Genomic DNA, 26,654 nt, shown 5'->3' on the forward strand with positions numbered 1-26,654 from the left:
TGATTTATTTATAAAGTACTTGCAATATTATAATTTTGCTTAATGTCTAGTGGGAAATATTACATTCATGTTTAGGACGAAAAGAAATCAACAAAAAATACTACAGTTAGATGCCATACCGGATGAGAAAAGGTCAATGAGACTTAGACTGCCAGTGGACAATTAAACTATATTGAATATGGACAGACATTTGCCTTGCAACAGGCACAGATAAAGGCCACCAATGGCCCCTCAAAAAGTTGTTGTAATGGTTCTCGACCTGCAGAAGAGTGCATGGGTCTCTCTCTACCCGAGGCATCAGATATAACGTCACCACTCTGACATGTGTTGAAAATTATACACCACGCATAACAAATTATTTATTCACGAAATGATGTAAAAAACCATTAAGTTTGTTCATGTTTTGAGGCCTGATCAAATAGTTGAAACTCTACCCCACCCCTTTCCCCACAACTAACACACCCCCAAAGCCCTATTAATCCGACACCCCATTGGTCCGACATTGAGTTAGTCCGACACCCCCTTTGGCCCGAAACCCCAATCGTTCGACATTGAATAATTGAACATTTTATTGGATAAGTAAATGTAGTCTTTATTTTAAGAGGATAATCCCATTGGTTAAAACTTATCCTCCTGAGAGTTATCTGAATAATGATTTATTCATCAAGTACTTGCAATATTATAATTTTGCTTAAAGTCCAGTGGCAAATATTACATTCATTTTCAGGACGAGAAGAAATCAACAAAAAATACTATAGTTAGGTCCTGTATTAGATGCCATACCGGATGAGAAAAGGTCAATGAAACTTGGACTGCCAGTGGACAATTAAACTATATTGAATAGGGACAGACATTTGCCTTGCAACCGGCTCAAACAAAGGCCACAAATAACCCCTCAAAAAGTTGTTGTAATGGTTCTCAACCTGCAGAAGAGTACATGGACCTCTCTCTACCCGAGGCATCGGATAAAACGTCGATCACCACTCTGACATTAGTTGAAAATTATACACCACGCATAATCAAACAGACGTCCAACTTTGGCAAGGGCAAGGGTTTACTTCCAGTCGGAAGAAGACCACAGTGACAATAGTTCTAATCCCATTTGCATTTTTGACCATGTCCATCGAATGACTATGTACAGATAATACATTTTACCCAGGTTGGTTGGTACATAGCTATAGTATTAGTGAAAATAGTGGGATTTACCCAAATAAAATATAGAATGCTTGAGACGCAGATTAGCGAACATTTTGTCAAACTAATATGTGCCTGTCCCAAGTCAGGAGCCTGTAATTCAATGGTTGTCGTTTGTTTATGTGTTACGTATTTGTTTTTCGTTCATTTTTTAATTTAAAGAAGGTCGTTTTTTTTTTCTCGTTTGAATTGTTTTACATTGTCATTTCGGAGCCTTTTATAGCTGACTATGCGGTATAGGCTTGGCTCATTGTTGGAGGCCGTACGGTGACCTATAGTTGTTAATGTCTGTGTCATTTTGGTCTCTTGTGGACAGTTGTCTCATTGGCAATCATACCATCTTCTTCTTATAAATATACTTTGTGAAGTTTTGTCGAATAACTAATATGAAGATATGCAGCTTAGTATCCCTTCCACGGCACATATTCACTTAAAAAAAAGAAAGTTAAGGCTCCAATAAGCCTTTACTGCTTAAACGATTGTATATGAAATGCTTGATATGAATATCCGTTGCACAGATGATAGCGGATATGTTCCTTGTGTCGTAACAACAATCCCGTTCACTTTTCACGAATGAGACCTACCAAATAGGCCTTATTACCCATTCGTGTTGATTAGTCTTTTTTGTTTTTGTTGTGTCTTGTTTACTATTGTTTGTTTTTGTCTTTTTCTTTTTAAGCAATAGCGTTGACAGTTTATTTTTGATTAATAAGTTTGAATGTCCCTCTGGTATCTTTCGTCACTCCTTTATTCTTATAAGGAGAGACTGGACTGCTGATGAAATTAATTTTTTTTAAGTGAATGTGTTCCCATAAAAAAAAAAAAACCACTTCTATATAAGGTAACTAAAAATTGCAAGGTTCTCTATTTCTTTATATGCATATTCTGAAGGTAAACTATTCTTTATTAGTAATCTCGAGTTAGTAATACCAGATAGGCATGGTATTATCTGTTTTTATGATATACTCATAAGAAAGAGTAGTTCAAAAACCACCTCAACAACGATTCTTCTAATGAGTGTTTATAATAGGAGGAGGTGGTCGTTCATTTCTGTATTCTTCAATTTTAGGCCATTTTTTCTGTTCTTTATACTTGATGCCCATTGTTCTCCCATCTTAATTATATCCTAGCACCTCAATATTCTCTATTCTTTATACATGTTATATTTTTGCCCCTTTTTCTTTTTTCTGTAAATCTCCATCCATATCCTCATGAAGTAGATTTTCTAAATGTATTATGGCAGGTATCAACTTTTGTCGGACTATTTGGCGTGTAGGAACAGTGGTCGGACAAGTGGGGTATCGGAATATCGGGGTGACCCCAATCTCCTATATATATACAATGCACATAAATGTACACAAAAGTATACCTGTGTCCGTCTGATAGATCAGAACATTTGAACTAATCAATTTAAACGTGTACATAACATTTAAACTATTCAGGTTTGTTGTGTGTCATAAACTAAGTCGTTCATTCATTGACTTTTTGCTGACATATACACGTCAAGTCGTGCATGCAATATTTGTGTAATCTTTATTATATTTATAAATAGATAGAACCAGAGGAGTTCCAAATGGTGCAAATACATTTTTAGTTTCGGTTTTAAAAATCAATATTAAAACTTTTGGTTAACGGTAAGTCATACATGCATTTGAAAGTAGTTTAAGACAAACACATAAAACTTTGGAAAATCAAATGTTCATGTACTGAAAAGAGTGTGTACATGTTTTTCAAAATAAATTCGGAACATATCAAAATTTAAATATGATACAGGCGATCATTGTCTCTCTTCGTTTACATGGTAACTGTAAACAAAGGCTTTAAACACATTTCATATTATACTTTAACAATTTTTGTCAAAATATTAAAAAACTGAAAGGACATATTCTCAACAATGAATGTTTTAATCGTGATACACTCCACTGCTTTTTAAACGGGGAAGTATTTCAATATCAAATAATTTTAAATATTTTTAGTATTGTCCTTGATCACTACAAATGTAACATCGCATATTGATCATGAATTAAATACTTAAGTAGACATATATGTACAGTCATGTGTACGGAAGCGTAATAGCGACACACAAATATCTTAAAATATTTATTCCTATGTTTGCAAATCTTTGCAAAAAGAACGCAAACTTTGCGTTGTAGGGCAAACACTCATGTAATAACGCAAACATTTGTTTTATCTTATTTCTAATCTAAGATTCAAAAGAAGCTGCAGTTATTACCGAAGGAGGCTGCATATATTAAAATGTATCCCCCCTTTGAACTCATTGCAGAGTAAAGTGATTGAATATTTTGAACACATCATCGGCTTATAATGAGCAGGATAATAGATATAAGAAGATGTGGCATCAGTGCCAACGCATCAACTCTCCATTTAAGTCACAATTTCTAAAAGTAACCATTTTAGTTCAAAGTAATGTCTTCAACACAGAGTCTTGACTTACACCGAACAGCAAGCTATAACAAGCACCATACCCCAATAATGATATAAATAATCATACATGTATATTACAAAGAAAATTAAGTAAATTGAAGTTATATCGAATATAAATATACTTCCAAAGCAAGCTCTCATTTGAGGATTGTGTTAGGTTTGTTAGATCCTAGTATGTTACCCTTTTGCAATAGAATGAAGATTCAAATTGCAACCTTAGCATCGTAGCTTAATTTACTAGATTTCTTAAATCAAAATTATTAAAAAAAAAATCTCTCTTTCTTCCTTTAAACATTTTAAAAGCATGAAGATCGTTTCGTCTATTTGATTTTCACAATTAAATGACACTATTTTGGCTCTTTCAATTGAAATATGCCTAAACCATTAATATCGTTTTGTTAAATTTTATACTTTTCTGATGCACACACCATTCTCTAATTATGTATAATTGCACTTCAAGGTCTCCCTTAGTCATATTATGCATATTCATTATAATGATTTCGCCTTGTACTTTTGGTTCTTTTCTTAACTACTATTAAATCTCAACAGAAATTAATGACAGACGGACATATATATGTTGTAGAGTGTTTAGCATTAATATTATGTTCTATCAGAATATTAATTAATTAGTAGTTTTATTATAGATTTATTAAGAGTTGATCAATTCTTCTATTCTGTTATATCTTCATAGTACTGTTCGATATAGGAAGATGTGGTATGAGTGCCAATGAGACAACTCTCCATCCAAAAAACAATTTATATAAGTAAACCATTATAGGTCAAGGTACAGCCTTCAACACGGAGCCGTGGCTCACACCGAACAACAAGCTATAAAGGGCCCCAATATTACTAATGTGAAGCCATTCAAACGGGAAAACCAACGGTATAATCTATTATATAAAAAAAACCAGTTTAAATAACAAAAACAAACGACAACTGTTGTACATCAGATTCCTGACTTATGACAGGTGCAAACATTTGCGGCGGGATTACACGTTTTAATGGAACCAAACCTTCTCCCTTTTTCTGAAACAATAAAATAACATCACAACATTAAAAAACACACGATAAAATATCAATTGGAAGGCTTAACTCAATAAAACAAAACGTAAACTAAAACACTAAGAACGAATGATCTGCGATACCTGAATGCAAATACATTTAATTAATAAAATTATTAGGGATAACCCATACTCTATTTTTCTGGTTCATTAGTCAGTCAGTCATGAGTCATATTATCTTGTCTTCAATTGGTCATACATGTAGTCATTGAGTTCATAGTTTTGACACTCTTTTTGATATACCTTGAGAGAAAGCTTTGAATATAGCAGCCATATTTGAAATAGTTACACAGTAAATTGAGTTTCATTTTGTGAGCCAGACATTGACTATCATAACACAAACAAGTAGAATAAAAACCACGTGACCTGTTTTTGAAACATTATTGGTCTTTAATTTGATAATAAAACTTTTTTCCCCCTTTTTTTACTTACCATTATTATCATTTGGTGTTGCTAATAATAGGGGTACAGTAGTTTGCGACACGAAGCAACTGATAAATTGTCTGTCACAAACTGTTTGGCAGTCCAAATAGGATTATATATTTTTAACATAATTCATTGTATTTGGCTTTGTGTCAGCTTTAAGTAACTGCAAGTACTCTTAGATTGGTGTATCTACATTTCGGATTGTAGTATTGTTTTTTTTTTAATATATTTTAAGTTAGTAGAGATTCACAACTGATTATTAAGTTTGTTCGTATGTTGTGTTGCTACACCACTGTTCATGGTTTAAAGGTAGGTTAGTCACTCGTTATATAGATAACAGAAGATGTGGTATTAGTGTCAATGAGACAACTCTCCAGCCAAGTAACAATTTATAAAAGTAAACCATTATAGGTCAAAGTACGGACTTAAACGCGGTGCCTTGGCTAACACCGAGCAGCAAGCTTTAAAGGGTCCCAAAAATTACTAGTGTACAACAATTACTGAACATCAGAGTATGCCTGTACAAGGCAAAAGTCCTTTAATCAACTGAAGACTAGGTTATTTGTGGCTTCTTGGTTCAGATTTGTTTATCATTCATCTTGCATGAATTATAAGTTTAGTTTTCTTGACTGTATTATTTTGAAATATTAAGCTATATATTTTATTCTACTCTAAATGGATTTTTGTCTTCATACCATATACCCATATGTTATATTCAATTCACGTTGAATATCAAAGTCATCTGAATCACTATTACAATTTCCTAGCACATATTTCTACTTCTAGATGGCCCGCTCTAAAATAACACCTGAAAAAGATGTTTGGGAGAATTCCTTCGTAGAAAAGTTCTACAATCGGGACCATGATATAGTTCCACATGAAGATCCAAAAGACGACCCTAAATATGACGAAAAGAATAAACTGATCAGGAGAGTCCAGGACATTGTCGGAACCCATAGTTCAGGAAAACCACCATTGAATATTGCTATCGTTGGATTACCCGGCGGAGGTAAATCGTCACTTTTAAACACCATATTCGCTAGTTTTAGTACAGAAAGATGGACAGAAATAGTCCCCTTTGGAAGTTTTGGCAGAGCACAGAGACAGCGTACAACAAGATTCACAAGGTTTGTATGTAATTTCCGCGGTACTGTGATAGTCTCTATTTGATATCCTCAAAATCAAGCATAAACATGTTCATGGATTGCAGTTTAGCAGTAAACATGGTAAAAAGAAAGAGAGTTCAATTAAAACCTATTTAATTTAATTAAACACATATATAAATTATGCTATTAAGGAGTATTCGCAAAAAATAGTAGTCGTGGGACCACATTTCCCTAACCTGGCGGCTTTGGAAATTTCACAGTTATCTCTACAAAATCAAAGGAAAAATTAAAAGTTCAAACGCATCATGACAGACATTCTGCATCGTAGAGCCTTGTCGGTCGAGCGTCGGGTATAATGCAAGGCGATTTGGTGCCACGTTATCTCTGTAGAACTTTGTTTGGCTAATATATATATATAATATTTGCATAAACTATGTCATAGAAAACTTTGCCTTTTACATAATTTGCTAATAAAATTGAGAATGGAAATGGGGAATGTGTCAAAGAGACAACAACCCGACCAAATAACAAACAACAGCAGAGGGTCACCAACAGGTCTTCAATGTAGCGAGACATTCCCGCACCCGGAGGCGTCCTTCAGCTGGCCCCTAAACAAATATATACTAGTCCAGTGATAATGAACGCCATACTAATTTCCAAATTGTACACAAGAAACTAAAACTAAAATAAAACAAGACTAACAAAGGCCAGAGGCTCCTGACTTGGGACAGGCGCAAAAATGCGGCGGGGTTAAACATGTTTGTTTCATTTATTTTGTTATAGCTACGTCAAAGATACTTACTACAGACGGAGAGAACCAGACGATTATCTTATGCCGACCTTTTTGGATATGACTGGATTTGAAGACGATGAAAAAACTGTGGCACTTCTCGAGTTGGTATGTACTGGAAGAATAAAGGAAAGTGAAGAATTAAGTAAAGCAAAAGACTACGCAAAAGACTATGGCCCTGCGGCATTATTGGAAAGGTACAATCGAGGAGTATGTCATCGCCCAGTTGATCGGATAATTGTGGTCTGTACGTCAAATCTTGATGTTCCTATACCAGAGAACTTTTTAAATGCTGTTTGGAAAGCTTCAACAAAGCATAGAGGTAATTTTTGACTTGCTATTATCATTAACCAATGCAAAACACATCATTTTCTTTTATTATTGTGTTGTCCAATCGCTCTGATAAGTTTTCAGGCTAAGTTGATACACTGACATTAATTTGGGCGACCAATTCGCATGGGATAATATCCTTTATTATTAACTTTGAATGATTTAAAGCCATTTTTTAAACAGTAAGTCTCAGTTGGCATCGTTTATGTCAAAACAACTTATGGTTTTTCTTTACAAACACCCACTCTACAATAATATATACTGTGTGTATGGTAATACTGTAGTTCAAACATGCTGAAAGTTTCAATTTGACGGTTGATACACTATGCGCATGAGCATCGAAGTTTTTCTTCTTTAGTTGGATTATTTTCACGTTTGATGGAAATACTCTCTGTTGTTTATTGAAGAGAGATTTGAGGTGCATGAATTATATTTACAAACAATAAACGTAGGTGTACATGTGTAGATTTAACGGTAAATATAATGAAAGCAACACGGCGGCAATAGCTTGTAATGCTAAAGTGTATCAGTACAGCAGATATCCATAATCCTTTAATCCATAAGATGTAAACTTATGGCTTGTTTTTGTTTTTGTTTTTTTTCATTTTCCGACTATAACGGAAAAATAGCTGAATAAGGAAATTAAAATAGCAACATTGCATTGATCGAAGAACGCAACATTCTACATTACAACAAAGAAATAATAGCAATGATTATCGTTATGAGAGAGAATCTATCAAATATCATCGGGATAACGGCTGTATATCATTCAGCTTGTTTCAGCGAAATAAAATAAAGCGACAAAGAAAACCCACTTGAAAACATAGAATAGAGACTGAGCCATTTTTTTTAAGAATTAGTTATTATAATCCAGATCCATTTTTGTAAGTGTTTAAATCAAAGCTTGAATTCGCAGTATCACAGTATGTAGTTAATGGTTTTTAAATATTATTATGTCGGATTTCGAGACATTTAATCTATCTTTAAACACAAAGACAAACAACCCAAAACCACTATTTTACAAATTTTGCAAACTGTGAGTATTTTGTCTAAAAATATATAAGGGCGTTGGTAATTAAAACCAAATTTTCTATTAACAGTTAAAAGATGTAGTTTCTCTAAAATACACATTTATAATTCAATTTATTGAACGATTCCCTTTGATGCAAACTTTCAAAAAAGCATGTACAATTTGCATTTATTTTTCTTTTACAATTTTCCTCAACAGCCCTATGTTGTGCAGAATAGCATTTTGGTTTATTGAAAATATGCTAAATTGTTGCAAAATATGTAGATGATAAACACTCTTTGAAATTAGTTTTTAAAGTAGAATTTAAATACATTAAATATTTGAATCATATGAGTGAAATAACAGGGAACATAGCTTTCCTCTTTCAGAAAATGGACCTGCAATATCACATGTGTGGAGTATGGCCAAAATAAAGTAAAACACTACCATGCAATATAGAAAAAACACAAGTGCCGTTAAAAATGTCGACTGAATTTCTTTTTTATTTAACAGTGATACCGGTTTATGGAGTATTAACATGCAGGGACAAATACCCACCAGACGTCGTAAGAGACAGAATTGAATCATTTCGTCATCTCTTGGCATTACCGCAGTGTCGGTTTGCTCATATCATAAATTACTGTGATGACATCGATATTAAAGGATTACATTTTGATACAACAATCCCATCGCTGGATGTGCCAGTTTTACAGTTCATGAAACAGGTATACATTTAGTTGCTGTAACTCGTTTAAAAAAAGAAAGAAGATGTGGAACAATTGCCAATAAGACAACTCTCCACAAGAGACCAATTGACACAGAAAAAAAAAACTATAGGTCACAGTACGGCCTTCAACAATGAATGGTTTCACCCTTTATAGCTTGATGTTCGGTGTGATCCAAGGCTATGTGTTAAAGACCGTACAGTTCTTTGACCTATAATGGTTTACTTTTTCTAATTGTAACTTGGGTGGAGTGTTGTCACATTGGCACTCATACCACATCTTTTTATACCTAGTATATAAAATCATATTATGTCCTTTGCTTAATTAAGACTCCTAGACACATGTATGAATATAAGCAAAATCACAAAGCATTCTTAGATGACCTCAAAGTGATGAATGTAAAACAATTGAAGCGTGATATACACGCTGATTCATGTAAAGAAGAATTAGTGAAAAATGTGCCAGTTTTTTCTTACTTAATCTTAGTTTAATTTTAAAATGTATAAAAAGTAATGTGTGTTTTGTATTTCAGGTTTTGAACCCACGTCAAGATGATCCAATACCTGGTCCAAAAAAATTCAGTATAATGGACATATTGTCAATTTTCGCATTCATATTTGCTGTAATGGCATTTATATATGTCCTTTTAATTTCGAATCGCTAAACATGATCATTGTGTATACTGCTGATTGTGTAATTACAATTCATAACTATGATACCAAAGGTAAACTTTTAGCTCTCAGTCACCTAAATAAACATTTTGTTATATTTATGTGTGTGTTTACATTTTATTGTAGTTGATAAAGAATTTTCAAATTATTAACAATAAAATGAGCAAGTTTATACATTGATGTCCAGGTGTGCATTTGCTTTAATTTGAAGGAAAATAAGTTTGCGCTAAAACGATAAAATGATTTGGCGGAACAGACTCTGCCTTCCCGCCGAATGTCTCCATGATTCAGCCAAGGTCTTTAAAAGTGATATTAAAAGAATCAAACAAATAAACAAACCTCACAAGTGGACATTTCATTTGTTTCTATTTAATACTCTCAAATCGGATGTTCTTGTTAATACCTATTGATACAATTTGCAATGTGTTTTTTGTTTGTTATTTAGATAGACTGAGATTAATACATGGCCTTTTCCATATCAGCCTGGGTATCATCCCGAGATCCCACTATCAGCCCGAGACGAGGGATGATACCCAGGCTGATATGCAAAAGGCCATCTATTAATCGCTTTATCATATACTTCCGACAATAGTTTTATGTAAGGCAAGTAAACAAATGCAATAACTAAAACAGTCAATAACTTTATAAAGAAGTTAAATTATGAATCAAATATACTATATTTGTCCAACACTTCGTCCTCAGTCAATAAACTTCTTTTAGGTCAATATATCCTTGTACATGTATCAACCTCATACAAAGGCTATATTTTGTAGGATCCTTTACTATAGATAATTTAGCTGATCTGTAAGAATAACATCTGCATGCCTTATATATATCATGTACTGTAGTTCGACGCTAGATTAAAACTGACGTGGAAAGGTAAGACCCGGCCACCGAAATCCTCATTTTTATGAAGCCCAGGTGGTCGTGTTGTCTAGCGGGACGGCTACAGTACAGGCGATTTGGTGCTACGATATCTCAGAAGCATAGGTTCGAATCCCGGCGAGGGAAGAACAAAACATTTGCTAAAGCAAATTTACAGATCTAACATTGTTGGGTTGATGTGTAGACGAGTTATATATATATATATATATTCTTCCCTCGCAGGGATTCGAACCTATGCTTCTGAGATATTGTTTACTTTTACAAATTGTGACATGGATGGAGAGTTCTCTCATTGACATTCACACCACATCTTCTTATAACTATAAAGCTTTTGAGTGAAACTTTATAACAATCCTCAAATATATTTTCCAACTTATTTCGAAATGTATAAAATAGATACAAATCATAAAAACTAGAAGTCAGGAATAATCTTCAAAAGTTCAAATATGAAAGTGGCAAAGTATTCACGGTTACTTATCCCTGGCATAGATTACCTTAGACGTATTTGGTACAACATGTTGGAATTTTGGATCCTCAATGCTCTTCAACTTTGCATATGTGTACTTGTTTGGCTTTATAAATAATTGATATGCACGTCACTGATGAGTCTTATATATATGTAGACGAAACGCGCGTCTGGCGTACTAAATTATAATCCTGGTATCTTTGATAACTACAACATTGTATTTACTGTTACATGTATCAATTGCGAAACCTCGTTAAATTATATTGTATTGTTTTAAAACTGAGAGCAAGTATGACTTCAAGCTATTAATACATTATTTACATTGTGTAACCACGAAATGGTAGTAAATGATTTTCGATGCTAATTTGCAAGATACAATTATTGCCATTAATTTTATATGTCATTGGAGAAGAGAAATAACCGACTATATATATATATACGATGCCAGACGCCAGACGAAAGCAATCGCTCACATAAAGTCTATTGAACATTGAGGCTCAGTTCCATGCTAACTGTGCAGTTACCTCTAGGCCACTAGGTTTGAAGTCATTCGAAGAACGCAATATGTTTTTTCATATGCAATTTTTGCAGTTTTCACTGAAACTGCGACACAAATTCATTATAAAAAAGCCAAATACCCGTAAGATAAGCATCGTTTATACTGGGTCGATGCTATACTGTTTGTGGCATGGAACACACGGATTAAACCTGATACTGGCATACAAACAAACACCATTGAAGGTACATCATTTATTACGTAACCGGAAACTCAGCATCTTATATATAACAATACAAAGGGAGACAAGCAGTTCACATACATTGTTCCAACACATAACAGAGTTATCTCTCTTACTATACTGATATAAAACATACATAGCAAACACTACATCTCTTCCTTCTTTTTTTAGATTTGAAAACATCTTGTCATTTTTGTTTTACAAATAAAAATTGAACTACCCTATGTCAATTTTGTTTAAACATAAAAATTCAAATAAACAACATTGTCAATAATATGTCAACAACAACAAAAACATTTGTTATTAATACCTTTATAACATAAATCATGTAACTTGTAATTGTTCATAATGGTACACATATTATTTCAAAACAAAATCGTCAAACTTTGACGGTAACCTTTTCAATCTAACTGGTCTATCTTTCATACTACAAGTTTCATCTTGACTAGAACTTAAACACTTATTTTCATCAAAATTGCTAGATTCGTTTAAATTCTCAAAATCATCTTTGTGACTAGTAATAATTTCAGACTCTGTATTAACTACATTTTTGTTTGCATCAGATTGTGAGCAAGATAAATCATTTTTTTTCTCTCTCAATAAATTTCTTTAAATGTGTGACATTTCTCCTGTATTGAACACCTTGGTCAGATTCAACCAATACACTATTACCAATTTTCTCAACCACTTTAAAAGGGGATGGAACAAAAGGTGTAGACATTTTATTTCCACGGTCTTGCCTGACTAGAACTTGATCGTCGACACGAATATCACTCTCGCACGCACCACGACGCTTATCAGCATATAATTTTCCTTTTTCCTTTTGTTCGGCGTCTCGGTCGCGTACTTCAAAATCATTAATATTATAATCAATCAACTCAGGTAACTTTGTTCTGATTTTTCGACCAAAAAGTAATTCGGACGGACTTATTCCTGTTATAGAATGAGCAGTACTACGGTACATAATTAGAAATTTATTCAATTCTAATTTCCAGTCGCGACCTTCGGCTTGCGCAATTTTGACACGCTTCATTATCGAACGATTTTGACGCTCTACTTCGCCATTAGCCTGTGGCCATAACGGAGTTGTTCTATGATGGACTATACCATGTTCGGACATAAAGTTCTTAAAATGTTGACTAACAAACTGGGGTCCATTATCGGTGTGAATTGATAACGGCAATCCATGAGTCAAGCAAAATTTTGAAATCAACGACGAAATATTTTCCGACGAAATATTCTTAGTAACAGCGACTTCAAAATAGCGGCTATAATAATCAACTACAAAAACATGTAATACAAACATATAATGATTGCTCGGCAACGGTCCTAACAGATCAGCAGCTAAGTGTTGCCACGGCGCAGAGGGCAACTCGGTACGCTTTAACGGTTCGGGTTTACTAGGCTGACTAACCAATTGACAACCGTAACAGCTTCGACAAAACTTCTCAATACTTTTGTCTATCCCTGGCCACCAGACCTTACTTCGTAAACGCGTTTTCATGACAACAATGCCAGGGTGACCTTCATGAGCAAGCTGAAGTACCTGTTCCCGTAAACTAATAGGTATCACGATACGAGTACCCCGAAGTACTAATTGACCAATAGCACATAGTTCACTTCGAATCGGTAGATATTCTTTGAACTCGATACGGTGCCACTGACTGTGAACAAGACATTCTCGGACAGCCTTTAATTCAGGATCATTCTCGGAAGCTCTTTCGATTTCGCGTGTTGTCATCGCAACCGGTGTTGATTCCACTAGTAACCCGAATTTAGCTTGAACGGACAAAAACGTGTTAACGCTATTTAAATGAGATTAATTGTTATTTGATAAAAATTGACAAAAATTAAAAAATATTTTTACTTCATTTCAATTCATTTCAATTCATTTTAACGCCGGTCAAATAGATTTCTTTGCGGTGAATCAATTGAAATCAAGTTGCTGGTAATGTACGTCCAACTATTAGGCCACGCCCCCGTTAAACTATTTCAAACAGGCATCAATTCGTTTTAAACATCGTTGAGACCCGAGCTTTGTACAGGTAAATCACTCAAGCAAGACAAACTTTATTTATTTATCGGGTTTTTTTTTTCCATCCAATTTTATCGAATTCAGTTAAATGTGTGTATTCTTAGTAAAGTCGCATGCTTCACAATTGTTAACAAATGAATGAACAATAGATGTGACATTTTTAAAAGAAATTTAAATAAAAACATTAAAATATTGATGCACGGTTTAAAAAATGTGATTCTGTTGAAAATAAAATAGTAAACTTGCAAACTTTCAATTCATTTGTTCTCATCGAGGTCCGCGTTCATGTTTCAATGCGATACGTAACATGAAAGTCCAATATGTTACAAATGTATAGACTCTACGATGTCCGAGTTCTGTCCGAAATAAATAATTGATAGCACTTATAAGACATAATGTTGGAATATTTGTCTTTTGTTGAAGTCGACACGTCTCCCTTTAGATGGCTTTCGGTTATTTCCGTAGTTCGGTTGCTGTCTCATTGGCGTATATCTTACATCTCCTTTTTTTCGTGCATCACTTATTTATCATGTGCACTGAGGGCTGAAAAAAATCTGATCATATACCTCGATAGCACTGCCTGTCACGTTTCTTTTGCATCAAATAGAGCGGTTTGATTTGGATTTGAATGGGTTTTACTAAACGTCTAGTGGCAAATATTTCACCCATAATACAGCCATTATGTCAGTGGCACATCTGACGAAAATTCAAACCACAGATTACAAATTGCGTTTTTTTTTCTGAAGTTTATTAACGAATGATATGCTGCCTTATACTCTAATATCAGTTACCCATTCGTGAACGTAATGGACGTATGATGAATGAAGTTCCATGTTTTATCTTTTATATAAAATTTAAAAGGTTCAACCGGGTTGAATTATTACATTTACAAAAAAACATCATTTTATTTTTAAAATAAATTCAACAACAATATAAGTATATTTTAAAAATTTAATTGACAGTTTATATTGACCATTATATACATACTAGAGCTTTCTTACAAATTGACGAAAGGTACGTACGCTTGACGAATCATACGTAAGACTCGTTTTAGGGATCCTTTATTTTGACACGTTTAAATTAAAGCCATGGAACCATTACCCTACATGCATCGACACTTATTAAATAAGATTTTTCTTGAGATATATAGGATTTCGGGACGTTTGAAAGGCGGCTACAGGCTACAGTACAATACCACCAGGTGGAAAGAGATAACTCTTTAAAATATCCTAAATACAGGGTAGTCAGAAGAAAAAAATGCCCCTCAAAACTTAAAAAAAAGGTGTTTCAACCCCCCTTCCCCCACTCTTCAAAATAACATTACCTTTTTTAACATTTAAGATATTACAAAATCTGTTTTTTTTTAATTAAAAAAAATGTGAATCTTGCCGTTAAATTTAGACTTATGTACGTCAATAATGCCATTTAAGTTTTAATCGTGAAACTCGTGCTTAAACTATTCCCGCGAAAATGTGTGTACTCGTGGTTTACGTAAGTAACGTATCGGACGTACATTGTAAGTGTATTAGACTCTATTTTTCTTTGTTTTCTTATATTAAAAGCGTGTATTACTTTCGATATGCTTATTTTTGAAAGATAAATTCGATTTAGAAAAGCATTCTGTTTTACCGGGAAAAAACAAAGACTCTAAATTGTTATTGTGGAAATGAAAGACGCGCTCCCTTTACGTTCGTTCGTACCTTTCGTCAATTTGTAAGAAAGCTCTATAAAGACCGATGTCGATAACTCCATTGATCTTTTTTATCGTTATATTTTTAGCACGAAATAAATACAGGAGTTAATCATATCATAGAAAAAATATCAAACAACGTTAGTTAAGACACGATGGATAAAATCTAATGGTTTATATTTCAGTTTCGAATCAGATTTTTTTAGGCACAAGTGCTACTACTCATTTTGATAAACAGTGAGACGCTTACTTGTAATTCGGAATTGACGAATAAACGTAGCGAAATTACCGTACTTATAGATTATACTCTTGTTTTCCATCTTAATCGTATTGTCATTTTAGGGACCGTTATAGCTTGCTGTTCAATGAGGACCAAAGCTCCGTGTTGAGGCCGTACTTTTGACCTCTAATTAAATTATACCATGTGACTTGACGGAGAGTTGTTTCATTGGCACACATACCACATCTTCTTATTTATATTAAACGGGGGCAGTTTATTACATTTTCATTTAGATAAAAAAAAAATATAAAAATTCAGTGAATCAAATGAATTTGTAGCATATTGTTACATTCAAAAGTATTTAATTTTGATTGATAGTATACATTATTTTTATTGCATTGGTCCACAAATAATGCCCAGTGTCAAATATTACACATCGATGACCACTTAGATTAGTTACTCTAATTAAACTCATTTCCTTGGCTGGTAGTACACGCTTGTATTTTGTCCTTTAAAGTTAGTCTGTCGGTTTAATCATGGAAGTAATATTAAATATTAATGAATCACAGTTTAAGGAGAATTCTTCGTCATTTGCAAATAGATAAAAAAAAAAGTATGAAAATTTGCTTACGACTGAATTCAGGCCGAGAGAAATATGTTTTGTTTTATTTCAGATTACGATTGAATTCAGGCCGAGAGAAATATGTTTTGTTTTATTTCAGATTATTTAGTACATATACAAAAATATTCTTAATCTTTTACAATTTACAAATAAAATTTGATAGTGCTTTTTATGCACATGGTAGATGAAACCTGTATGATCTAATTTTTTCAGAGGTTTGTGAAATATTGAAAATAGAACGTTCCGGCAGTGTCTCTGGTTCCGGAAAACACAATTCGCTATATAAAATGCTTGTAAAATTCCGTTACATGTGGTACGCTCATATTTGAATACCTTCCTATAAGAAAGTGAAAAAAACAGTTTTTAAAATTCACCTAAAAAAGATTAAACGAATAGTTTAACTTACTTTTCAAATATCGAATACACAAATAAATCTCTAATTATTCACGCTTGAAATTTGTTTTTACTGACAGGTGTCTGCTGGTATTCGATTGGACATCAGTATCAATGTAGGCGTAACAGCCTATCATATTTATCCAATCAGCTGTCTTGTGTGCGATGACATACGGTCCACTTTTTCCTTGTAATGAATTATAAATTGATTGCAATAAAAATTATTCAATACACTATAAAGCAAACAATGTCTAGCCCAAAAATTACTTACACGACGCTATACTATACATATTATACTTAATAATTATTTACAAATTAAGACAGCGTAAAAATAAAATAATAACATTAATAATAATTACTATTTAACGGTAGAGCTCTGAAATTAACGGGGACTACTATGTTTCCCAGCAATATAACAAATTGATCATCAAAAGGACGGTTGTGCAATTGTGGTCCAGGGACTTGCCGGTACGTCTAAAACCCACCCAGGCCGCTTTGGTGCACTAAGTCCTAAGACATTTATGGAACACTACAGCGAACTTTCTAGACAAATTTGATATTGTCAGATAAAAATAGCCAACGCTTATATTGAAGAATAAACAAGTCATGAAAAGAAATATTACTATACATTGTACGGACATTTTGACTAATTCACTAGCTTTGATACAGCGGAAGCAAAAACATCGAGCGTAGCAAAGATAAAAAAAATAATAATGCTAAAATTATGTATTTTTAAATCAAAGGACAAAGCGTACGCAATGTCACCCGGAATCCGAATCTGACTGACTAGCAAATTACTACAAAATTAAACCAAAAAAAAAGGAACAACGTATGTTAGAATCAGGAAAAAAAATGGATTTAGATTAGATTTGTGATCATTGGAATTTATTAAAACTTTTTAAAATATCTATTTCTAGGAACTTTTTTTAGATCGAAATTAATAAAGTTCATATATAAGTCATGATGTGGTACAGCTCACACCGATAAATATATTACGGCATATTCATATAAAATTACAAATAAACCTTTCTATAATGAATTCTTATAAGCTGATGTTAAAGCTCATAATATAAGAGATATGGGATATAATTCAATTTGACGGCAACCAAACGACAAAAACACTATAGATAAATCAAGACCGCATGTTTAGTCTTCAACAAGAAACATGTGTCTACACGAAATGCCAAGCTCTAAATCGTCATGAACTTGTAGATACAATATTAAAAAAACAACAATATTAAAGTCTAAATAATATAAATATTCATTATTCACACATATTCTAGATTTTCTAAATCGTTTGAGACACGTATGCAACGCCCATGTATTTTCCGTTCACATAATGTTTTGACGGTTTTCCTTTTTTATTTATAACGTCCTACAAACATTGCTCAGACTAGACAGCATGATAGACTAATTTTAAAACACTTTTATAAGTCAGCGTATAGGTTTATTTCTTGAATGCCAACATCCTTTGATCAACCGACAATTTACCTATAAATAATGTTGGCTTTCGAGGAATAGGTGCAAAAAGTTATCACAACACGAGAGCATGCTTATCAAAAATGGACATTTAGAGGTATAGGGGGAGGGTTGAGATCTCACAAACATGTTTAACCCCGCCGCATTTTTGCGCCTGTCCCAAGTCAGGAGCCTCTGTCCTTTCTTAGTCTTGTATTATTTTATTTTAGTTTCTTGTGTACAATTTGGAAATTAGTATGGCGTTCATTATCACTGAACTAGTATATATTTGTTTAGGAGCCAGCTGAAGGACGCCTCCGGTGCGGGAATTTCTCGCTACATTGAAGACCTGTTGGTGACCTTTTGCTGTTTTTTTATTTGGTCGGGTTGTTGTCTCTTTGACACATTCCCCATTGCCATTCTCAATTTTATTTAATTCGAATTGAATTCGAATCGAATGCGAATCGAATTCGCTAATCGCGTACATACACGCTTCTTTTTTATTCGAATTAAATGTCCGTGTGAACGAGGCATAATTAAACAGATAGTTAAAATCTAATTCATGTTTGTTACGTTGTTGAATTTTTTTTCTGATGATACTACTTGAACGAATATGGATTCTCTTAAAATGAAACTTTGAAAAGTGTTGCATCACATGTGCATATTGTAAGAAATTCCAGTTTACACAAATGTGAAGCCTCTTTGGACTTTGAAGGTTTTTTTCAATATTTCTATAGTTGTGTGTGCTGTAACATCCTACCATATTACTTGATTAAATTTCTTGAAACTTTGTATCACGTGTTAGAATACTATTGATGTATTATGTTCAGTTTGTAATAATACTACACACTTTTTTGCAAGTGATTCATAAAATGATACTGGTAAGGGGTTTATCGTGTTCGCAAATCATCGGTGTTCTTATAAAACAAAGTAATGTAGTTTGATTGGAATTGAGACAAATTTCCACAAGAGACCAAATGACACAGAAATTCACAAGTATAGGCCACCGTACAGTCTTCAACTATGAGCAAAGCCCATACAACATAGTGGAACTAACTATACACATCAGATGAAACCGGTTTAACTTATCAGATGTAAATAAATAGAAATACTACACAGAATAGACGTGGTCAGGTTCTTGTATATCCAAACAAACAAAAAACACTTGTAAAGTACATCCTCTGAGGAAACTTGCAGTTACTGGCATCTAGTTCAAAGCCACAAACAACTAAAAAAATCAATCCGCTATAGACTAAATTCTTGTTACCCTATTTTATGGTTAATTGTTTAATTAAAATATTCATATAATTCATGTATATATACGTAACAAATAAATATTTATAATAATATGGAACAAAATAAATCTCTAATATCCTCTTTTAGTTTGAAATAATTATATTTAACTAAATATAAATGTTATATTTATATATATGTCTTATGTTAATAAAACTTGTTCATTCCCAAATTTATTTATTTTTTAATAAATAGTAACAAAAATCATTTTCTTTCTATCTTTATATTCATAATTATTTAACCCTTAAATTTTGCTACTTTTCTTATCAAAATGGGATAAAATGTTACAATTTCATCAAGTTCACTAATTATTTTTTAAAGTTAAATACTTATAAAAACAGAAATATTTTTGTTGGCATTCAAGGAATAGGTAACATATAAAATGTTGGCATTCGAGGAAGACACCAGCGTAAACACGGTGTTTTTTTTTTAACAAATCGATAATTTCGTTGCCCAGGGATATGAATTTGACATTAAAAGTCCCTCAAACCTTTACAATACCCGGCCGTGTCATTTCCGTTTTAATAGATCGAGAACACGACCTTTTAGGATATGCATGAATTACCATACGTATGTCCGAGCATTTGTTATAATGTATTAACGTGTGACGTAATTTATTTTGAACTCTTTTTTTGGGGTGCTTTTTTTACCAATACACTTAACAAGAAACAATGCATGATGGGCTACAACATGTTTACAATCAAACGAAAACAAGTGTTATTTACTGAAATACAACACATTTATTCATGCTTTGCGGTATTATCAATTTCGCTTAGATTTTTTTTTGTATCCATATTTATATCTTGTGATATGAAGTATTCTTTCAATGCTCAGATTAACGAAGAATTATTTCTATGCAAAGAACAGAGTATTAAAAATAACCAAATAACCCGATATAAAGTCATTTCTGTATGATTGCTGATGACACAGAGATTTCGGGTATTCGTCCGCAAGACAGCAACGTAACGACAGTTTTAACACAAAGCCAATTATCTTTAAGACAAACTTACTAGTGTAAAGCTAACAGTCGGTGCTAACTTTCATAAAGACAGTTAAAAAAATTAGGGATCCTTGAATTTTGTGCTCGTAAACACAGGAAAGATTAAGAGGGGTTCAAATTTATATTGGGGTCACTAAATTTTCATCGCTTTTCACAAAATTGATTTTATGATATTGTACCCTTTTTTATGATGTAAAAAATAATTTAAATCGATAATTTATTTCTCTATAGGAAACAACAACGTATAATGATCAAGCGGGACAATTTAAAGCCGATTATACGTTATGTTTTCTTCTCATTATTGAAGGCATTGCGGTTGCCTATCATTAATTACATCCATGCACTTCATTTGAAACTTTAAAAAAATCTATTCACACAGAAATCACAGCTTATATTAGTGTGGGTGTAAGGGCAGGAAAGTTATATAAAATACAAAACTATTAAACCGTTGTTTTCCCCGTTTGAATGGTTTTACACTAGTAATCATGGGGCCCTTTATAGCTTGTTGTTCGTTGCTAGCCAAGGCTCCGTGTTGAAGGCTGTACATAAGCCTACCATGGTTTACTTTCATTAATTGTAATTTGGATGGAGAATTGTCTCATTGGCACTCACATCACATCTTCCTATATCTATTTTCTATACACCTTAAGGGCGTTAGCCTGAATGTGTGCGTCTTTCTTACGCCAAAATAATGCAGAACGACAAATTGAATTATTAAGGACAGGGATTGATTGAATGATTGATTGATTGTTTGTTGCTTAACGTCCAGTGGCAAATATTTCATGCATATTCAGGACGAGAACAAGTTCATAATATATACACTAGGTATGTTGATACGATAGAGGCCATCTGGGATGATGGTCAGGGAAATTTGGACTGCCACTGGAAAATGAGGATACCTTGTATAGGGACAGAAATTTTGTCTTGCAACAGGCCACCTACGGACCCCTCAAAAGAGTTGTTGCAAGGATTCTTAACGTGCAAAGAGCAAAGAGCGTTGCAGTCTCTTTACACGAGGCATCAGATTTCACGTCCCCCTTCTGACCGGACGTGACTGCGAACTTGATACATCCCGCACAGCCAAATGGACGCCCCATTTCGGCAAGCGTTTTACTGCCGGTCGGGAGAAGACTGGCCAAGTGACCATATTTCTATACCCCATTCACCCTAAAGGACAGGGGGTTTCAATACTAACGGATTCCCTGTTAAGAAAATGTAGGTGATCTTTCAGCAATTTGATAATATGCTATTGAAATGCATATCCAATTTATTTATCGACAACTTTATGTCAAAAAAGGTAAATCATTTTGACAGAAAACAAAGACACTTTTCCTTGCATAATTTAATCTTAAATATTTAAAAATTGTTATAATAAATGGGTATTTTTTTTAACATTTTGATCACAGCCAAATTTTGTACGGTGTGTAGAAATACCGCAAAGGACTTCTTAGTGCACTGAAGGACTATACAAATCATTGGTACATTAAGAACAAAGTTTTTGCACTAAGGACATTAAAACGATGTTATTAGACCACAAACATGGATATGAGAAGATATAAGTATATAACTCATAAATATAAATTTGGGTATCAATATATATCATAATTTTGAAATTGACTTTCTTTTTTATCAGCGCATGCCATGTGACCGAAGGCTTATTGCAAATTCCCAAACATCAATGTTCAGTCAACCTTATCCAATAAACAATTGTCATTTGATCGTTACTAATTGATAAGTTTATGATAGTTGTAGAATAAACTTAATGATTTAGCGTAGTTTATTTTCAACTTGATGAAAGAATAATTTTATTTTATGTCCATCTTAACACCACAGGAGTTTACATTTGTACATACTTTCATAAGAGATTGATAGACATTAAGATGGGAAAATGTGGCATTCGTGGGGATCTTAAAAACCCGATTACATCATTATTATATTGTGTGGGAACGGAACTGTACGGTTTCTACATTTTCGACATTCGAAAATATAACAAGTTGCAACATGGAAAGTTTTCCAATAGTGAATCAAATGATACAATATAACATTTCTTCTAGACATTCAAAACATTCTATATGTATATTATGAACCAATCAAATAATAAACGACGTATGCATACAAACGTTTTTCGTCGAATGGAGGAGCTTTTAATATATCGATCAGAACTGTCACACAACAGCGATAAAAATGTCAATAATCATTGAAATACACATCGTTGAGTCCAGAAATTTTAAAAGTACTATTTCTAGATCTGATGTATGGTCTTACCTGTCTGAAAGTTTGAAAGCCATTGCACCAGTAGAGATTCACAAATTATATTTTTTTCAATATCGGATAAATTAATTGACTGTACAATCGCTTACGAGTTTACTGTACTATCACTTGGGCCTTTCCTGTACAATCGCTTGTCCAACTTATCAAAGCTTATATTCAATAATGATGTGATATAATTTGCAATTATACAACTATCCATCAAATTAATTGGATGTACACATGTAAGCTATATTAGGCGACCATACCTTATAATCGGCTATATATATATATAAAAGGTCCCAACATAAACAAGTTTTGAACAATTAAATTCGAAAACTAACGGCATTATCTAGAAAAAACAACAATTTACAAAAACCAAAAATAAAATAATATGCCAGACATGAACCAACGGCAACCACTGAACTACAAGCCACTGACCTAGGATTTTCACAGAAAGAAGATGACGTGATAAGCATGCATGTGTGTGTACGCTCAACCTCCTAAACTGAAGTGGATGTAAGCAATTATAGGCAACAATCCGGCCTTCAAAAACGAGAAAATCCCTTCCATATAGTCGACCGATCACTAAAAGGCCCCGACTGGAAAATGTGATTTTTTTAAAACTCTAACCAGAGTGCATGTTTATCAGCTTACAGAACTTGAAAACCAAAAAAATCAGTTATAAATAAAAATACGGATAAACATTTTTTAAGCTATCTTAATCATAAACAAGCTTCTGTCCTAGTTTATTAGAAATCCAGGATAGTTAAGAAAGTAATTTAAGTTTCAAACACTTTACCCACAGAGTAATTTTTTGTGGTTTGTAGATAGCTATTGCAACAAAAGTCGGAAGGCTCAACAAAAATGTAATAAACTATTATACTTTGCGAAATATGTGTATCTTCTATTATATCAGTATGTGTTGGTTAAAATAAAATCTCTATACATTTTTTACTATTTCAAAATATCTTTATAAAACATTTCAACAGAACTTAAAAAAGTGAACTTACGGAACAAGCAAACGAACTTGAAAGAAACAAAAATGAGAAGAAAATACACTCTTACATAGAAGTAAAAACTATAACAGTCAGAAAAGCAAAATAGATATGACAGTAATAACTATACCATAAAAAAACCAAGAACAACATGAAATAACATAATATATACATTCTTTATAAGTATACTAGTGTATTCAAAACGGGTCAAGGTTGAATGAACATGAATTTCTATATATTACTGTCAACTGAGTGTGGCGCGTGTCGATAACATATAAAATAACTTTCTAAATGTGATTATAAAATTGTTTATTTTTAAAACGTTGACTTATAGCTGCAATGCCTTTTGTGTCAATTGTATCATTCCATCAGGTCCTTTAGTGCAATTTTTTGTTCTAAGTGCACTAAGGGGGACTTTTGCGGTATTTTAACGGACACCCCAAAAAAGAATTAAAGGACAAAACGTTATTATGTGGATTTTTTTTCGGAAAATATTTCATTTGTCAAATATTTGAGAACAAATCTATTCTTTTTCAATTCAATACATTTTAGGTAAACACTTAGAGTTACACATACACGACCCTACATTTTTGATAGAAAAAAATGCATTTTCAATATCGTATAATCTTTTTAACTATATTAAATTTGCGGTTTTGTGATATGTGCATGTAGTTTGAACAACGTCGTCAATAGTGTTTGAAAGAAGCTATAAAACATGATTTAAAACCTTATACACCACATACGGAGGTCCATGTATGATACCATTACGAGTGAACGTATGATATAAATGTGAAATAGCCATTGTAATTGCCACGTTATTTTATGGATCGTTCATTTTATAACCTTTAGATTATTAACAAGTGCCATCGAACTTAATCTTTATAGACCGTATATTCAACGCATACATACGCTAATTTTACAGTTTAGAGGTAGAAGACGAAGAAGAATTATTTATAATAGTGCAATCTGAACAAGCAAATAAATAAATACATATTTATATTTATATTAAACAAGTTTTTTATTCAAATGAAAGATAGGATAAGCGCATTTACAAACAAATGTACATATACTCAATGCTACACTTAAATTTAGGTCATACATATGTATTGTTTAAATCTATGAGGATCTTGACGGGGTCCTTCATTTCTGTTTTTATTATAGTTTTATCGGTTTATTCCCGATTGTCCCACTTTTTAAAATTTTAGAGTTCTGATTGTCCCACATGAAAAGTTCTGATTGTCCCACATTATTTTATGTAGTAAAATGTTCTTAGATAAACAAGGTAACTGTTGTTTGTTTTGCTAAATAAACAAGAATTAATTATTGCACATTTAATATTAATTTTATAAAAGCATAAAAAAAATGTTTTTTAAATCATTAGATTGATACACTTTTGATTAAAAAAATATAATATTTCTGATTTATGAAATAGATCTTTTAAGGTCTTGAATTAAACTTTTTTTCTGAACCTGATTTTTGGGTTTATATATGAATCTAGAAAAATAATTGGTGACGAAAATCATATGGTGGTGCACTTATTTTTGCTACAGCCATTTGAAAGTACCCAATTCTGATAATTTTGTCAGTTTTCATCAAATGTGATCCATTTTTGGGCTATTATCATGAAAAAAATCACAGTTTCACAATTAAACTTTATTTTTTTTATACTTTCAATAAAGATAGGTTGGACCAATCTGAATAGATCTAACTTTAAAAAAAACCTTGAAGTAGGTGTTAATATAAGAAAGTTTTATAAAATTTTATTGCTTTTTTGTGTCAAATTGACCATTCTATTGACTATTCTGAATCACTATTGACCATTCTGTCAATTTGTCAATTTGTCAATTTTGGAATTTTCTCTTTTTTTAGAACACAAATCTTATTATTTCAACTTCTTTGTTATAATTGATTGAAAAAATACATATTTGAAAAATTTGAAAGATTTTTCTTTTATATGGGATGCCCATGCTTCTGGTAAAAATCATTTCTTGTACCCCCATCCATTTTCTCTAAATTTGCTGCTGTCTAGAACTTTTCCAGATCAGCCTTTCAAAGAATCACTATTAAAGGTTGCTTTTCCAATTTTCCCATTGTGTTTGCAGTCAACAGGACTCTTCACCAATTATAAAGAAGAGCAAGACTTCCATAAGAAATAAGAAGATGTGGTATGATTGTCAATGAGACAACTCTCCCAAAGAGACCAAATGACACAGAAATTAACAACTATAGGTCACCATACGGCCTTCAACAATGAGCAAATCCCATACCACATAGCTACAAAAGGCCCCAAAATGACTAATGTAAAACGAGAAAACTAATGGCATAATTCATGTACAAAATAATGAACGAAAAACAAATATGTTACACGGCAACAAACGACAACCACTGACTTACAGGCTCCTGGCTTGGGACATAACCACAACAAAGACACTAAGTACAGATCTGAGAGTACTCACAGTACTGACTGCTAGTTCAAAGCCAATAAAAATATGCATCTTAGACTAAAAAAAAAATGTTTTTTAAAAGACTTCATATTATATCATATGATACTTCAATTGTACCTACTATGAGCAAAATAAAATATGTAAATATTATTATTTGTTCTTATTTTGTTCATATTTTATAAGTTACATTGATTAGTAACCTTTGATTAACTGCAACACGCTATAAAAACAAATTAATCATTATAAAAACAGTTCCCAATTGTCCCACATTTAAACTTCCCAATTGTCCCACAAACATATTCCCGATTGTCCCACAAGATTTCATTACCTTTTTACCTGTAATTTCAAAAAGTGGGACAATCGGGAAGACACCGTTTTATCACTCTCACTTCACGGCCTAAGAGCAGTT

General features: G+C 32.8%; 1 protein-coding gene across 5 annotated transcripts in view; it reads left to right on the plus strand.

The window, feature by feature from the left end:
* The first annotated feature begins 2,525 nt into the window (after window positions 1-2,525).
* LOC143042151 (uncharacterized) overlaps window positions 2,526-26,654 on the plus strand; it is a 65,243-nt gene continuing 41,114 nt past the window's right edge. Inside the window, exons 1-5 of one of the 5 annotated variants that reach the window (XM_076214416.1) lie at window positions 2,676-2,828; window positions 5,913-6,253; window positions 7,016-7,344; window positions 8,875-9,086; window positions 9,619-9,937. In XM_076214416.1, coding sequence (XP_076070531.1) covers window positions 5,913-6,253; window positions 7,016-7,344; window positions 8,875-9,086; window positions 9,619-9,750 — 1,014 coding nt within the window. In that variant the 5' untranslated portion in view covers window positions 2,676-2,828 and the 3' untranslated portion in view covers window positions 9,751-9,937. The other 4 variants (XM_076214415.1, XM_076214413.1, XM_076214411.1 and 1 more) reach the window with 4 other exon arrangements.

The sequence above is a fragment of the Mytilus galloprovincialis genome, chromosome 8 (assembly GCF_965363235.1).
Source record: "Mytilus galloprovincialis chromosome 8, xbMytGall1.hap1.1, whole genome shotgun sequence".
NCBI classification, from domain to species: domain Eukaryota; kingdom Metazoa; phylum Mollusca; class Bivalvia; order Mytilida; family Mytilidae; genus Mytilus; species Mytilus galloprovincialis.